Here is a 16,475-nt window from a genome sequence, read left to right as displayed (position 1 = left end):
TCGTGACAGTTCAGGGGAGAGTTTTTTGTTGTTGCTGTTCAGAATTATCAGATGAGGAATCTGGTTTATGTGTGTATGTACATGGATCTTCACATATGTGCTGTCAGGATAACATCTTTTTCTGAAAAGTGATGTTAGACTTTAAAAGGGAAAGAGTGAGTGAGTGTGTGTGCGTGTGCATGTGTGTGTGTGTGTGTGTGTGTGCGCCCCATGGAAACACAAAACTAATAATCTCTGTATATATGTGTGTGTTGTCTCTTACATAGAACTAGAAATCCATAGCTCTTAACGTCAGATTTACAACTGAGGGAACATTAAAGCTGAACTGTACAAGGGTGTGGTTGCAGCTTTTTACCTGATGGTGTGCCATGGTATGTTGACAGGTTGAACCTGACCCGGAATTCCCCACAGTGGTGTACCCCAACCCTGAAGAAGGCAAAGGAGCTCTGGTCAGTGCTTTAGACTGCACATCATTATGATCATGACCATAACATTTTTTTCTGTGATGTGTTTGATCATGTTTTCGCCTTACACTGCCTATGGAATTGCACCATATTGTAGTGTGCAGTATTATGTTGTATTGTACAGTGTTGTAGGAGGCACCAAGGTAGAGTCAGTTAAGCTTTGGACTTCTGATACTGTATTATCAATGTCAGTGTTTGAGTTCCCGTTTTGTTTGTATTTTGTATTTCTTTTTATCACAACAGATTTCTCTGTGTGAAATTCAGGCTGCTCTCCCCAGTGAGAGCTCGTCGCTTTTCTACAGTGCCACCCTTTTTTCTTTTTCTTTTTTTTCCCCCCCTGCGTGCAGTTTTTTTTTTATTTGTTTTTCCTATCAAAGTGGGTTTTTCTACAGAATTTTGCCAGGTACAACCCTTTTGTTGACATGGGTTCTTTTATGTGCGCTAAGTGCATGCTGCACACGGGACCTCAGTTTATCGTCTCATCTGAATGACTAGCGTCCAGACCACCACTCAAGGTCTAGTGGAGGGGGAGAAAATATCGGCGGCTGAGCTGTGATTCAAACCAGCGCGCTCAGATTCTCTCGTTTCCTAGGCGGACGCGTTACCTCTAGGCCATCACTCCACATGGTGTCATGTCCTTGAGAAAGGTACTTCACTCTGAATTTTACAACTCCACCCAGGTGTACTGACTTTGGTTTGGGAAGGCAAAAACAGCGGAAGGAGAGGATTGGACCATACTATTCTTTGCCAAGTCCTAGACACAGTGGATGTGAATTCACTCCTGTTAACTGCTGTGGGACCATTAACTTTTACAGTATTGCATTGTCCTGTGCTGTGTTGTGTTGTGCTGTATTGTATTGTGCTGCATTGTGTTGTGTTTTACTGAATGATGTTGTACTGTATTAAACTAAGTTTTATTGTAGTGTAGTGCATTGTGTGTGTTTGTGATATAATTTACTATATTGTATTATACTTTATTGTACTGTAATGCACTGAAATATACGGTGTTGTATTTTACTGTGTTGTACTGTTCTGTGCTGTATTGTACTACACTGTATTATGCTGTATTTTACTGCACTTTAATCTGCTTACACTGTGTGAACATTATTACTTCTCTTCTGATTAGATATTTGTGAATTGTGTTATCAAAAGTTTATGGGGTTTTGTATGTGTGTGTGTGTGTGTGTGTAATTTGTTGTTGTTATTGTTATTAATTTTTCTTCACACCGTATGCTGTTTGAGCCAGTTGTATGTGTGTGTGTGTTTGAACATATGAAAGTTCATGGCTGAAAGAGTGCATATCTGTGTGCAGTCATTATCAATAAAGAAAGCTGATGCAGTTGGCTCACCTGTCATCATTGCTAACGATCCAGATGCTGATCGACTGGCATTGGCGGAAAAATTACCCAGGTATACTGAAGTAATTGTTTTTTTGAGTGAGAGAATAATGGGGATTGTGTGTGTGTATGTGTCAGTGTATTTGAGAGAGGTAGACACAGAGAGAGAAAGAGAAATTTAGTGAAATGTATAACTTATTAGGCAGTTCCCCCCCCCACCCCCCCTCCCCCATCCTCCCATGAGCCTGTTATAAGCATTTAGAGTTGAGTTGCTCATTAAAGGCAAGAAATGTGTATGTTGATGTGATGCTGGTGATGTGATGCTGGTGACGATTATCAATTGTTAATCGATGGACATTACATTTTGTACCTGAACCCGCTTTTGCTGTACATTTTCTCTTTTATTATCACTCTTTTCTATGCTTCTGTCATGGTTTTCTTTTCTTTTTTTCTGTTTTTCCTTGTTTTATGCACTTCCAATCCATTCACATCTTTTTTGGTATAGAATTCTTTCTACTTTGTAGACTGCCTCAAGACTTCATAAATGGGCAGTTTTCTTATGTTGTTTTTTGCTCTTTTTTTTAAATTGTTATTTTTATTTTATCCCTTTTTTTATGCCCAAGGAATTAACCTGTGTGTATGTTTTTTGTTGTTGTTGTTTTTTTTATCCTCTTGTATGATAATGTGGCAGAACAGCACATGCTAGATGTATTCTGCAAATTTTATTTGCTGTAGTTGTGCCCAATTTTCTCTTCTTTTTTTTTTTTCGTCCAAATTAAGATTTTGTTACACATTGTTTTTGTTTTGTTGCTTTGTTGGACAAATGTTTCAACCCTGGTAAAGCCCTGTGGGGAAGGCTGGCTTCTCAGCCAGACTGAATTAGAAACTGCTTTAGAAATGAACTGAAGGAGAATGGTTATACCTGGAGAAGGCTAGCTATGACAAGACAAAATAGGCAACAGTGTTTTGGTTTTAAAAGAGACGCCATGTGGTTTTCTTTTATGATAGCTTTTTTTTTTTTTTTTTTTTTTTTTATTTGATTGCATGATTCTTTCTAGATAATTGGGTTGAATGAAAAACTGATATCAGAGCAAGAGAAAATTAACAGCTGGATGTTTGTCAATGTCAACAGTTGTTGGAGGCAAATGTTTTGGGTTTTTTTTTTGTTTTATTATTTTCAGTGTGCTGAGGGAGATGGTTTTTGATATGATTGGCTGGATGTGAAAGTAGACCAGCTGAGTTGGTTAGAGAGGAGAGTGGTTGTCAACTGGAAGGATGTTTTTCTGTTCTCTTTCTTTTCTTTTTTTTTTTTCTTTATTCTTTGAGCTGTCTCTGAGATGGAGTTGCTGTTTTTTCAGTTGAGTGTGATTGATGTTGTTAACAACTCTAGTCTAGCTTTTTCCAGTCTTCAGTTTTTCATGAAGCGTGACTCTTGAGTTGGACATGCGTGATGGTTGCTCACATTGCTGTGAGTTGTGGACTTTCTGTTTTGACATAATAATATCAACCACCACAATGACCATTTTTGATTTGGATACTTATTACTTATATGAATGCTGAATTCAGTATAGTTCTGTGGCATCATCTTTGTTTCAGGAGTGAATTTATTAATCACAAGTGAGCTGTTATTTAGATACAATTAGTGTGTGCCTCTGTGTTATATGATTACTTAAATTACATGATAAAATAGTTATTTTGGATGTTTTACATGTATTTCTGGTGAGAATGAGACTGGATTTAATACAAAAAATAGCAGTCACTCCCTGTAGTTGGGAAGAAAACGGTCAAACATGTCGGTGGCTTTATGTGCAGCAGGGCAAAAAGAAGATGAAGTGAGTAGGCTAAGCTGCTTTGTGGTTTCAGTGGGGAGTGGAAGATCTTCACAGGCAATGAGCTGGGGGCCTTGCTGGGCTACTGGTGCTGGACATCCTTCAGACAGCAGAACCCTGATGTGCCAGGTGGGGGATACTCTGTGCTGACTGGGTGCAGTTTAATGACCTGCTGGCTGCTGCCTTTAAGGTCCAGAGCTCTGTGCTCTGTGGGCTGTTCATTATGATCTTCATAGGACAGGGACTAACTCGGTCTTCATCTGTTTGTCTGTGTCTCTTTATCTTGCGTGTGTGAGAGAGAGAGACGGAGAGAAAGAGAAGTAGGGACTGAGAGTGAGTGTTCATGAGTGTGAAAGTGTCGGTATGCACATTGAACTGTTGTACATACTGTGTGGTTCATTATTTAGTTGTTGTTTTATTTATTGTGGCCCAGTCTTTTGTTATGGGACAGAAGCCCAACACATAAACTTGTGTCATTGTAATTGTGTCTTTTTTGTCTTCTCTTTCCCTCCCTATCTCTACATGCCTCCTCTGATTCTAAACACAAGTTGTGTATATATGTGTGTGTTTGTGTGTTTCTTTCGGCCTCTGTCTCTTCCTTACGGTTTGACATGATGATAGTGGCACTGCAAATGCTTCTGTGCATTGTACAGTGTATGTGTTCACCAGTGTTGTTTCCACAAAATGGGTGTACCAAAATAATGCTTTTCATGCAGGCAGTAATGCGTGTGTGTGTGTGGTGCAATACTATACCATGCCACGACTTTGATGTAGGTATTCTAAATGTGTCTGCAGGTGGTTAGATAAGCATGTGTAAGCCAGACATATGACCTTCACCACAAAAGAGTCAGGTAAAACATATCGGTCAGCATAGTGGTGACCACCTGACTGTACAAGTTGTGTGGTGAGCAGGCAGTGAAGTGTACATGGACCTAACTGTACAAGTTTTGTACAAGCAGTAAAGTATACATGCACCTGACTGTACAAGTTGTGTGGTGAGCAGGCAGTGAAGTCTACATGCACCTGATTGTACAAGTTGTGTGGTGTGCAGGCAGTGACATTTACATGCACTTAACTGTACAAGTTCAGTGGTGTGCAGGCAGTGACATTTACATGCACTTAACTGTGCAAGTTCATTGGTGTGCAGGCAGTGAAGTGTACATGCACTTAACTGTACAAGTTCATTGGTGTGCAGGCAGTGAAGTGTACATGCACTTAACTGTACAAGTTCATTGGTGTGCAGGCAGTGACATTTGCATGCACCTAACTGTACAAGTTCAGTGGTGTGCAGGCAGTGAAGTGTACATGCACCTAACTGTACAAGTTGTGTGGCATGCAGGCAGTGACATTTGCATGCACCTAACTGTACAAGTTCAGTGGTGTGCAGGCAGTGAAGTGTACATGCACCTAACTGTACAAGTTGTGTGGCATGCAGGCAGTGACATTTGCATGCACCTAACTGTACAAGTTCAGTGGTGTGCAGGCAGTGAAGTGTACATGCACCTAATTGGACAAGTTGTGTGGTGTGCAGGCAGTGACGTTTACATGCTAGCCAGCACAGTGTCCTCCAAGATCCTGCAGGCCATAGGCACGATGGAGGGGTTCAAGTTCGAGGTCAGCGCTCACTGTCACACACACACACACACACACACACACACACATGCACGCACGCACATGTACAAACACCAGAAATAGGCAGAACACACACACACACACACACACACACACTACACTACACTACACACCACTGCACTTCACTCCCCTCCTTACCCCCTTATACCCCCCCCCCACACCACCCACACACCCCTGCACAAACTGATACATATTTGTCTAATACATTGCCAGACATTTTTGAAGTTATGAATTATGATCATTCAAACCATCAGTCTTTGCCATGTGATTGCATGTCTCTGATATGATTTTGTCCTGTGGTTGGATGTTGACATATGAACAAAACTTGCAGGAGACGCTGACAGGATTCAAGTGGATGGGAAACAGAACGGCAGATTTGATCAAGGAGGGCAAAACTGTGCTGTTTGCATTTGAAGAGGCCATTGGTGAGTTCAGGAAATGGGAAAAAGAACACTAATGCGTGTTCATGCTGTCACACACTCGCTTCAGCACACAGATATAACCCCAGCCATATGGCAGTGCAGCACCCTGCCACAGCAAATTGTATACCTACACTTGCTATCTGGTACGTTTTGAGCAGAATTTGCCAGAGCTGAGTGTATTTTGCAGTGCTGTTATCAGTCATGTAGGAAATGCTATGATCAGATGGGGGAAAAAAATGTTCACCCCTTTTCTCCAAATTGGTTTGAAGATAGACTCTTGCACATGAACAAAGTGGGTTGACCCATTATTATCTTGACCAAAGAGTGTTTATGTTCCAAAATTTCAGCCAGTTATAACTGACTTCTCATTCAGACCAGGTCGAATGGAAGTCAAATCACCATTGCGGAATCAGCAGTGCTGCAACACCAAGCTTTGTTGTTTTTTTCTTTTTCTTTTTTTAAGTATTTCACCACAAGAACTAGATACAATCCATGCTGAAACACAGTTTGCTTTGTTTCTGTTGGAGCATGTTACACCACTCAGTGTGGTGGGCCATTCTGGAAAGTTGTTCAGCTATTGTTTCTGACAAGCACAACCAACAGACAATACAGCTGTGCAAGAACAAAGACAATGGTGATCTTGAAATGTTTGGCACATCGGTTTGATGGATTGACAGCAGAATATATGATTAGTGGGCCTTTTGTTACGTGCACATTATCGTGTATACTGGTGTGCTACTGACAAATGGCATTTGCTACTGACACATTGTCCAAAATGTTCCTGACAAGTCTTGTGGGGGCTTGGCAGGTCTATGTCCCACACGTGTTGGTGAATGACATATATGAATATTCACTCTGTCTGTCTGTGTGTTGTCTTCAGTTTAACATCTAAAAAAAATGGAGGGTGTAGGGATTGTGGGAGGGGGAAGAAGTGCGTGTGTGTATGTGTTGAGGGAGGGATAGGGAGAGACAACGCTAGGGAAAAATGGAAATGTTATAAACACCAACATCAAACAACTATAACAACTATAACAAATGTCCAGTAGGACTACGCAGCAAACCTTCTGCAATAACAAATAACATATTGGAATTGTTAAAAACACATTCAAAAGAACTTTAGGTGAAGTCTGGGAAAAAAAACATTTTAGATTCTGACATTCAATGTGTTTGTGTGTGTGAGGTTATATGTGTGGCACTAGCGTGCTGGACAAGGATGGAGTGTCAGCAGCAGCGATGATAACTGAATTCGCCAGTCAGCTTTATGCACGGAACCTGACCTTGGAGAAACAGCTTGAAGACATTTACACAAAGTGAGATCATTGGTTTCCTTCCTCCAGATAGATATATAGACAGATGATATATAGATATATAAAATGTATGTACTTACAGAGGATAGTATATAGATATGTAAAATAATGAGAGAGAATGGAATGATTGAATGAATGAATCTTTATTTTTCAGTGGTAGAGATATTAGCCCACTGACCTACTTGCAAATCTGCCATTATTTTAAAAGACATACAGACATATAGACATGTAATATGTATTCTCAATACATGTATAAGGAAAGCAGAGAGAGTGAATCAACTTGAAAGTGGAAGAAAGCAAATGCAAGCAAGCAATTCTTCTTTTCTTTTTACGTCATCTTTGAGAAAATAACCATGCAAAGTAGATTTATGAAAAAGAATTCTGAAAAAGGTTAACTCCTTCTGTGCCCCAGTATGGAAATTTCTGCCCTCTTCCTGTGTATACAAAACTGTCCCAGGACAGAAATTTCCGTCCACATCTTTGTCGGAATTTTCCTTTCACAAAATACATTGGATTCATTTGAAATTGTCACAATTGAATAGTGTGTTCATTTTTCTTTCAGAAAAGTATAGATATATATATATGTGTTTTCTTTTAAGAGTTTGCATGCTATGTACTTTAATATTATTTCCCTATACGGTAAATAGTTGTCACTGAACATAAAATAGTCTTGGCGCTGAAAGGGTTAAAATGAAATCAAGGGGAATTAAACCCATTGAAGACATCTGACTGAATCCTATCTGATGAACAGAACCATTTGTTCTTATGCTTGACATGACTGGAGTTGTGTCGGATGTCACACCCATGGAGCTATCTAACCCCTCTGGTGTTTGGCCAAGTGATATGATACATACACATGGCTCACGCAGGTTTGAATACATGTTTTTTAAGCAGGTTTTTTTTATCAATGAAAAAAGTAACATTTGATGTCCTTGAAAGTCCTTAAAAAAAATGATAAAAAAAAAAGAAAAAAAAAGACCCAAGTTGAGAAAGGTTAGAATTTTACTGTCTGTATTATCTCTGTAACAAACAGTTATCCATCATTTCTGTCAGTGATAAAGCACAGTCGTACTCTTCCACTTGAATTCAGAATTAGAGTAAAATGAGGATTAAAGGAAACCTGATCCCAAAAGGTTTTTTCCCAACTGAAATCACACACTTACTATTGGTCTGTGAGACAGCAGGTCATGGAATGGACTTTAGCTAGCACTTAGAATATGTGTGTTTTTCATGTGGGTTCCTGACAAGATAGTTTTGAAATGTTTAGGTTGTTAATGTTTTGAAATTTTGTGATGAGAAATGAGTTTGAAGTGTGAAGGAGAACACAATCTTCACCATGCTACTTCTGAGGCAGTAGTACTGCATACAGGTCTTTTGGACATGTCCTCTTTTAGATATTTTTAGTTAGTTTTCATGAAAATACAGTGTTTGCTCTGTGTGTGTGTTTGTGTGCGCGCACACACACAGTTTTGACTAATAAGAAATGGCTGACAGCTTAGATTTTTAGTTCTGACATATGATATTAGCAATGTAATATATTGAATATTTACCATGATGGTTACAGAGTTTAAAAAAATTGATTGAGAAGAAAGTTGTTCACTGGTTTTTTCTTAATCCTATTGGATTTTTTCTTAATTCTGTTTCTTAATCCTGTTGGTATTTCTCTACCTGTCTCTCTTTCAAGATCATTTGTTTTATTTCCCTCTCTATGTCTGTTTTTCCCTAACTGAACTGTCTTCATGGTTTTGAAGGTGACACCTTTGTGCAAACAGACGTTGAACTAGAAGAAGCAAAAGCCTGTTCTTTGATCTGCTTCCCTCTTTGTTTCTCTGTCTCAATCTCTCTTCTCTCCTTTTAGATTTTAAGCCACTTGGTCTTTGTCTTTTGGCTGCATTCTTGATATTATTAAAGGATATTTCTGTTGCGTATAAACTGTAGAGCATAACTGTACAATGAAAGATTTCAGAGATATAACAGTACATGTTTTTTGGGGGGTTATTTTTTCATTTTTGTTGTGCAGGTATGGGTACCACTTAAGCAGCAACTCCTACTTCATCTGTCATGAACCAGCAGTTATCGCCCGCATGTTTGACGAGCTGCGCAACAAGGGGGGAGAGGGCAAGGTGAGGAGAAGGACGGCAATGTTTCATGTCGGTCTTGTCTGTTAGAGCTGCTCTTTCCAGTGGTTTAACAGTTGTCGGTTGTTTCTTCCTCTTGTCTTTTGTATCCTTATATAAATACATACACATACAGAGAGAAGGAGATAGATATATGTGTGTATGTGTACACTTACTAAAAAAAAAAGGAGTAATAAAACCAGCCATACCCAAGCATATTCCACACATGTACCAGCATACACATGCTCATTTACATGTCTGCATTAGGTCATGACATAGAAATGATTAAGTGATGATCAGTTGATAGGTAGATTGTGGGGCAGGCTGTTTATGTGTGTAAATGTTTATTAATAGTAGATATATATATGTGTGTGTGTGCATTTGTGTATATATTCACATCTATACTTTTGTATGTGTTCAGTACCCAAAGACATGTGGTCCCTACAAAATCAGCCAAGTCCGAGACCTGACAGCGGGTTACGACAGCAGCCAGCCAGACAAGAAGCCAGTGAGTAACAAACGGTTCTCTTTTCTCTTTTCCTCCATTCTTCTGCCTAATCTGACTCTCCTCTGCTTTGCTGTCCATCATGAGTCATTGTTTTGTTTTCCTTCTCTTGTTTCCTCTTGTCTCTTGTCACCTTTGGCTTTCATTCTGTTCTTTTCCCCTCTCTCTTGGTTGTCTCCAAACCCATTATGTGCTTCCCACATTTGTGCTTTTGGCTTTGTTGTATGCCTGTGTACATCTTCCACGTGTAGTAATTCATCCATCGATTTCTGACAAACGGATGGGAAAGTTACCCTGTTAGTGTTCAACACGGGTACCAATGTCATCATAATTGTGTTTCTTCCCTTATTTGTTCCCAGTATCAGTTGAGGTGTACCTTTTTCTGTTCCATACCAAAATAGTCTGCTGGCAGTAACTGTCAGTAGCAAATTTATTTTCAGTTTAAAGGTACACTGAAAAGCAGATGTTCAGTATTTTTGTGGTTCATGGTCTGCTTCATGTATATATAAGTTCTGAAACAGCCAGTAACACACACACACACACACTGTTTTGTTTATGTGTGTGTGAGCGTGTGTGTGTGTGTATATCAATAACTATATCAAACAATTGTCACATAATTACACACAGTCACACATAATCAAACAGTTGTAATGTCATAGCCAAGGGTGAAAGGAAGGAACCTGCCAAAAATCTCATACATTTTCAATAAATGAATGAGCAGTAAAAGTCCAGTGAACCTACTCAAGAAAGCACAATTTTGTCTGGCACATATGATCAGCAAAAGCGTTACTAACTATAGCTTTAAAGGGGTTAGTTAGTAAGGGTGGGGCAGCAGGGGGATGTTTTGCAGTGCACATTTTTTGGGGTTTTTTGTGTTCTAATTTTTTTTTTTTTTCGTTTAGGTGTCGTTTTTACAATGTACAAAAACATAATGCTGAACAATAGGGATACTGTAAATCTTAGTACAAAACACTTTCTTTTTTTTTTTATCAATGGTTCCAGCTGCTTCCAGTAAGCAAGTCCAGCCAGATGATTACTTTCCAGTTTGAGAATGGCTGCGTGGCCACTTTGAGGACCAGTGGCACGGAGCCCAAGATCAAGTACTACACCGAGCATTGCCCTGACCCGAGCAAGGGGTAAGAGAGTTTCAGTTCGATTCTGATGATTCTGTCCAGTCAATTCCCTCCCACCAAGGAGGTCACGCGTTCACTCTGGTAGGCTGGTTTGCCTCTCTGTCAGCAGGATTATGCAAAAAGTTGTGAACATATTTTCCTGGAATTTTTGTGGAAGTGTTAACTGTGGTCAGAGACCCAGGCTTTGACACACAACTGACAGAAATGGACATGAACAGATTTTCTATGCGTCAATCCAATGACTAAGCAGAGTTAAGGGAGAAGTAGTTGTTAGATATGGGAAAAGGACTTTTAGATTTTGGTGGTGATCCAGATTGGTATTTGGATCCAGGGAATTTTGGAAGTATTCTTCACAATTGAAATATCTCATGGAATCTTTGATGGGCATTCCTGAAACCTTGTGGAAAGACCAGCTGAAGGATAGGGATCGGTAAGAAAGATTGTAGTGGTGGATATAGTTTTCTGAAAAATAAAGGGAGATTTATTCTGGCGCGTTGGGTTACACTGCTGGTCAGGCATCTGCTTAGCAGATATGTTGTAGTGCATATGGATTTGTCTGAAAGCATGACATCTCCCTGAGTAAATGAACTGAACTCAAGTTCTGGGATCTATGAACAGATCAGATAATGGAGGTATATGCTGTGTAAAATGCTGTTCTCTTGTTCATGACTTTTTTCTGTGTTTCCCTTGTCTGTCAGTATGAGTTCAAGGCTGTAGTTTTTGCTCTACTTTTATGAATACTCTCTATCTCTCTCTCTCTCTCTCTCTCTCTCTCTCTCTCACCTAATTTTAGTTTTACACAAGAAAGCTGTACCTTGAACCTAGTTTCGGTCTTGCACATGAAAGCTGAATACTGTCTTTTTCAGTGATTTAACTTTTGTGGTTTGGCATTGTCCACAGGTTAGACCGCGCTGGGGCAGAACAAGAACTGGAAGACATCGTGCATAACATCAAGAAACACTTCTTCCAGCCTGAAAAGTTTGGCCTGATCTCTCGCCCTGACGCTTGAAGAAGGAATATTCAGTACCATTATTCAGTGTGACTGTAAAAAAAAAATACTTCAGTTTCCCTTAAGTATCACCAAGAACAAACATGCCCACTGCATTCCATGCCCTTACGATGATAAGAACACACAAAGCAGCCACTGGGCTGAATAGTTACTATGAAACAAGAGTGTGGGGCAAAGTAATGTACACTCAATATTTCAGTCACTAACACAGCCGTTTTAACTGGGAATGGGCTCATAGCTGTTACAACCCGGAATGGGCTGTGGTGATGATTGCAAAAAAAAAAGAAAAAAAGTAAGCTTAAATCAACCTTCAGATACTGATTTTATTAATATAATATTTATAATATTATATGTATATATTCATGCAGTTTGATAGTGATGGAAAACAAATGCAGATAACTAAGCAATCCTTCTGTTATTTGAAAACAACTTTGCAAAGATTTGAAGAGGAAATGGTGAAATGGAAACTTGTCAAAGACTGCAATTAGGGGGCTTGTTCAATGGGATAAAGCCAATTTTTACGCTTGAAACCTTGTGATTATATGAACGGAAAAGTAAATGACTATGAATAATGGATAACTATTTTGTTTGTAAACCCCATTTCACTTCATTGTGGATGCTTTAACATATATCCTGTAGTTGTAGAGGTTGAAGTAAAGCTGTTGGTTTTGTGATCTTTTTTTCTGGCAGACTTCTGCGGAAATCAATTTCATAGCTGCCCCCTCAGAGCTGGATGTGTCTGACTCAGTCATGTCCATACAATCAGCTGTCCACATGAGAATGATGGAGGGCTTCATTTTGCACAAATGTCAATCTGCTGATGATATTTCGTCAACTGCTTCTGTAGTGTGGTCTACATGAGAGAAGTTGTCCTACTTCAAAGAAAGAAACGGATGTTTCAGTAGCTCATTGTGTGCCTGCTTTCCAATTTACCAGTTTTCAAAAGAGATTGTCTCCGCTCCATACCCCTCTCCCTGTTTGTCCTCTAGTGTTTCCCAGGTGTTTTCAATTTCATAAGATTGTAAGACTTTTCAACACAGTAAAGCGTGATCCTCCACCTTCCCTCACCCAACAGTCATTAAAACTTAGTGGGGGGGGGAACCTCGTACCCATTTTTCAACATATATCCCACAAATTTTGTTGTTGTTTTCTTTCTTATTTTAAATTGGAGATGCAGTGTCTGCCTTCTAAATGTATAGCTGATTTTCCGGCCTTCTCTCCATTTTTTTTTTTTTTTTTTTTTTTTTTTCCACTTTCACCCCTGCAGTTTAGCACAGTAAAGGCACATAACAAATATTCTGTGTAATATGTTTTGCTGTTTCCGCACATTGTGACTGTGAGAGTTTCATTTATCAGTCAATCAATACATCCCTCTTAATCCATTATGGATTATTTACATTCCACATGACATATAAAAAGAGTAAATAAAAAGATAAAAGTAGACAAGTACGACTAACCAATAGTGACAACAGACCCCCGCATCAAGTCCTGCAAGTCATCAAACACCATCCCAAACATGATGTAAAGATTGATTAACGTGATATTTGATAAGATAGTTTAGACTTATTACTCAGTATGATGTAGATTAATGTAGCAGAGCTGTGTAGGTATACACTGGAGTCCATCCATTATCAAAACATATATAAAAACCTTGATAAGGGGAAAAAAAAAAAAAAAAAACTCTGGGTGTATACAGATGAATATCAGTTCCCCAACCAGTCTGAAGTTATCTGTTAACAGACCGGATCTAAGATTTTGAAACAACCTCTGACTTGTGTTTTAACCAGATTCCACTGTGTGTTTTTTTATAACTGGATCGATGCATGTTTTTCCCTCCCAACAAACAGATGTACAATATACTATTTCATTTACCATATGGACCATTGATATTCCGGTTTCGATCTGACTACACTGGAGTTCACTATCTCAGTCAACCTTGCGCCTGAGCATTGCTAGGGCACCGAAATCCTTCCATTGAAACAGTTTCCACATTCCTGCACATGCATAAACCACAAGCAAAGGGAACTAACTTGTATAGTATTTCTGGATGTGTCCACATGTATCATTGTGGAAGAAAAACTGGTTGAACAGTATGTTTTCTGCAGGATTTTTTTCAGCATCACTATTACAGGGAAGGTTGCTGAGGCTGTAAACTCAATAGGGTGGAATGGGTGAAGCCCATGTGAAATGGGTGAAATAGAGCATGCAAAAAGAAAAAAGAGATTGCATGTATGTCCACATGCTATGAGTATTCAGGAAGGAAAGTTATCACAACTTGTTCATTGAAGATCTGAAGAGTTATTTTCTTTGATGACTCATGCAGCCAGAATAATTTAAAGTACTGCACAAGACAGGCATTTAATGTTTAAAAAAAACCAAAAAAAACAAAAAACTTACATGTGTTATGTGCCATGACACACCCTTAAGCTCACATAAGGTGAATTCACTCCCATTTGCTCTTTTTTTCGTATTCTTCAACTGGAAATTCATCCTGGTGAGTTATGGAAATGATTATTAAATACAATTGGCAACATCATTCCATTGGGGTGTTTCTTGGTTTATTTTGTTTATATTCTTTTTTTTTCTTATGTTAATACTGTTTATTTGCTTTGTTATACAAAACTTTATCATTGACTTTTGAAATAACACAGGTTTGTTGTTGTTTTTGTTTTCTTTTACAGTTAGTCTTTTTCTTGCTGTAGAGAAGCAATCTGCAAACAATTGTAAAACAAAAAAAGCGTTTGCTTGTGTTCCTTAAAAGTTAACTGTTAACTTTGTTTTCCCGTCCTTTTTCTTCTCCTGCATTTATTGACTACAAGTCTTTTTTCCCCCTTTTCCCTCTCTCTCTCTCTCTCTCTCTCTTGTTTCTTTTAATTATTGTTGATGTTTCATATCTGTCTGTGATTTGAAGAAAGTCTCACTTCAAAACCCAGTAGTGCAACAAAATCAGCTGTCATCATACCAGTGTGTATGATGCTTCTATCAGTTACTTCTGGTGACAGGGTTTTCCATGTATTTCTATACCATGTGAGGAGATTTGTATCACAAACTGTATTGACTGCCAGATTGCCAGTGAGGCTTATTTGTATATATGTATGCTGTAAGTTGTGCTCACATGCGGGTGTGTGTGTGCCTATTTATTTGCAGTGTGTTCCTATAAAAATGTTTATTCATGAAACCATACAAGTTATTTATAAAAACATTGTATTCATTGGTGTGTCCTGCAAAGACATTTTGGGGGTGATCAGTTTGGTTGTTTTATTTACCGTGGATCAGATTCTGTTAATTGCTGTAGTCTTTTTTGGTATAACCTGTTAAATATGTGCATCTGCATGCAGTGGATTGTTGTAGGTTGTTTTAAATCAGAAAATAGAAGGAAAAAAAAGTCATGTTTATGGTATATCATTGAGACACTGTGTCCATAACCAGATATGTACTGAAATATATGAAAGTGTATAATTTGAAAGATGTAGTGTAGTGAAATATCTGACTTTTGGGGAATGTATACTTCAAAAGTGGACAGATTTTGAGATAACATTTTTCCTGAAAAAAATAATTATAAGCCATTGTAAAAATAAAATAAGTCAATGTTAGAATAGCTTTTTTGTTCGGGAATGTTTTTAATGCATGATAGCTAGATGATTTAATGCATGATAGCTAGATGAGCAGATCTGAACTAGTATTATTTTGTTTTTCTTCAGGGAGGTTTCTTTTTGTGTTTGTTTTTTGTTTTTTTGGTTGTGCATGTTGGTTTTATCTTCTGCATTGGTTTTACTTTCTTCATCATTCAGTTTGATGTCTATTATAAACATTTTATCCAGTACCTTTTGAGTTGATTGCAGCAAACATGGGTAAGACTAACAACACTGCCAAAATGTTGTGAAGCAATTTTTTTTCTAACAAAGATCTGGTTTTTGTTCTCACAAGAGGCAATTTTTATATCAGATAAGATCAGGGTTTAGGGTTGCCCAATGGATTCTGAATGTATACAATTATGAGCCGGTGTCAAGGTGAGAAAACCTTGAGCTATATGGAAATTATGTAGAAAGTGAAATACTCTGTGATGGACAGGAACAGGATGTTTTTTTTAACATCTTTTATGAGCAAGAATGGAAGTCCTATATGCTCAGTATTTCCATACAGAGTGCATAACAAAAACTGGGAAGCAAAAATTATTGTGATTAATTGTTGTCCCCAATGAAGTAAAAAAAAAGTTTCCATGTATCAATAAAACTTTACCCAGACTATTTCACCATGGCACCTTCCTTTTCCTGGAGAGAGTAACCCAGGTTTTTTTTTATCTGTACAGGGTGTCAGATGTTTCTTGATAATGTTCAGTGATGAAAATCATCTTTTTTTTTTAAGTATGGATTTGGTTTTTCTTTGTTGTTGGGTTGTTGTTTTTATATAAGGCTGATGTTCCTTTTTTTCCTTAGTGTGTTTGTTAGCTATGTTCGATTGTTTGCATGCATGTTCATAAGAAGGGAATTACGCCAAAAGCATGTCAGCACTTTAAGTTTTTATTTTACTGATTAGCTGGTAGGCTAGACTGGTTCTTATTTACAGTATCATTAATTTATTCATGCATTTTGGCACAAGGATGTTAATCAAAAGTAAAAGTAGCTGATTGAGATTCTAGTTCTCTCCTTTATTTCAGATTAAATGCTGCCTTTTAAAAAAAAAACGATTGTGTTGTTTTAATAAAAAGAGAATAAATAAA

At 38.2% G+C, this 16,475-nt stretch overlaps 1 protein-coding gene across 1 annotated transcript in view; it reads left to right on the top strand.

The window, feature by feature from the left end:
• Positions 1-16,475, top strand: part of LOC143299049 (phosphopentomutase-like) — a 31,118-nt gene extending 14,643 nt beyond the window's left edge. The window contains exons 10-19 of the mRNA XM_076612141.1: positions 384-449; positions 1,777-1,874; positions 3,665-3,759; positions 5,162-5,244; positions 5,594-5,687; positions 6,865-6,994; positions 9,012-9,114; positions 9,530-9,616; positions 10,616-10,749; positions 11,647-16,475. Of these exons, the coding sequence (XP_076468256.1) occupies positions 384-449; positions 1,777-1,874; positions 3,665-3,759; positions 5,162-5,244; positions 5,594-5,687; positions 6,865-6,994; positions 9,012-9,114; positions 9,530-9,616; positions 10,616-10,749; positions 11,647-11,755 (999 nt within the window). The 3' untranslated portion in view covers positions 11,756-16,475. The remainder of the gene's footprint in view (positions 1-383; positions 450-1,776; positions 1,875-3,664; positions 3,760-5,161; positions 5,245-5,593; positions 5,688-6,864; positions 6,995-9,011; positions 9,115-9,529; positions 9,617-10,615; positions 10,750-11,646) is intronic.

The sequence above is a fragment of the Babylonia areolata genome, chromosome 24 (assembly GCF_041734735.1).
Source record: "Babylonia areolata isolate BAREFJ2019XMU chromosome 24, ASM4173473v1, whole genome shotgun sequence".
Taxonomy (NCBI): domain Eukaryota; kingdom Metazoa; phylum Mollusca; class Gastropoda; order Neogastropoda; family Buccinidae; genus Babylonia; species Babylonia areolata.
Note: the sequence above shows the minus strand (reverse complement) of the source record. Positions and strands in the feature narration are given on the sequence as shown.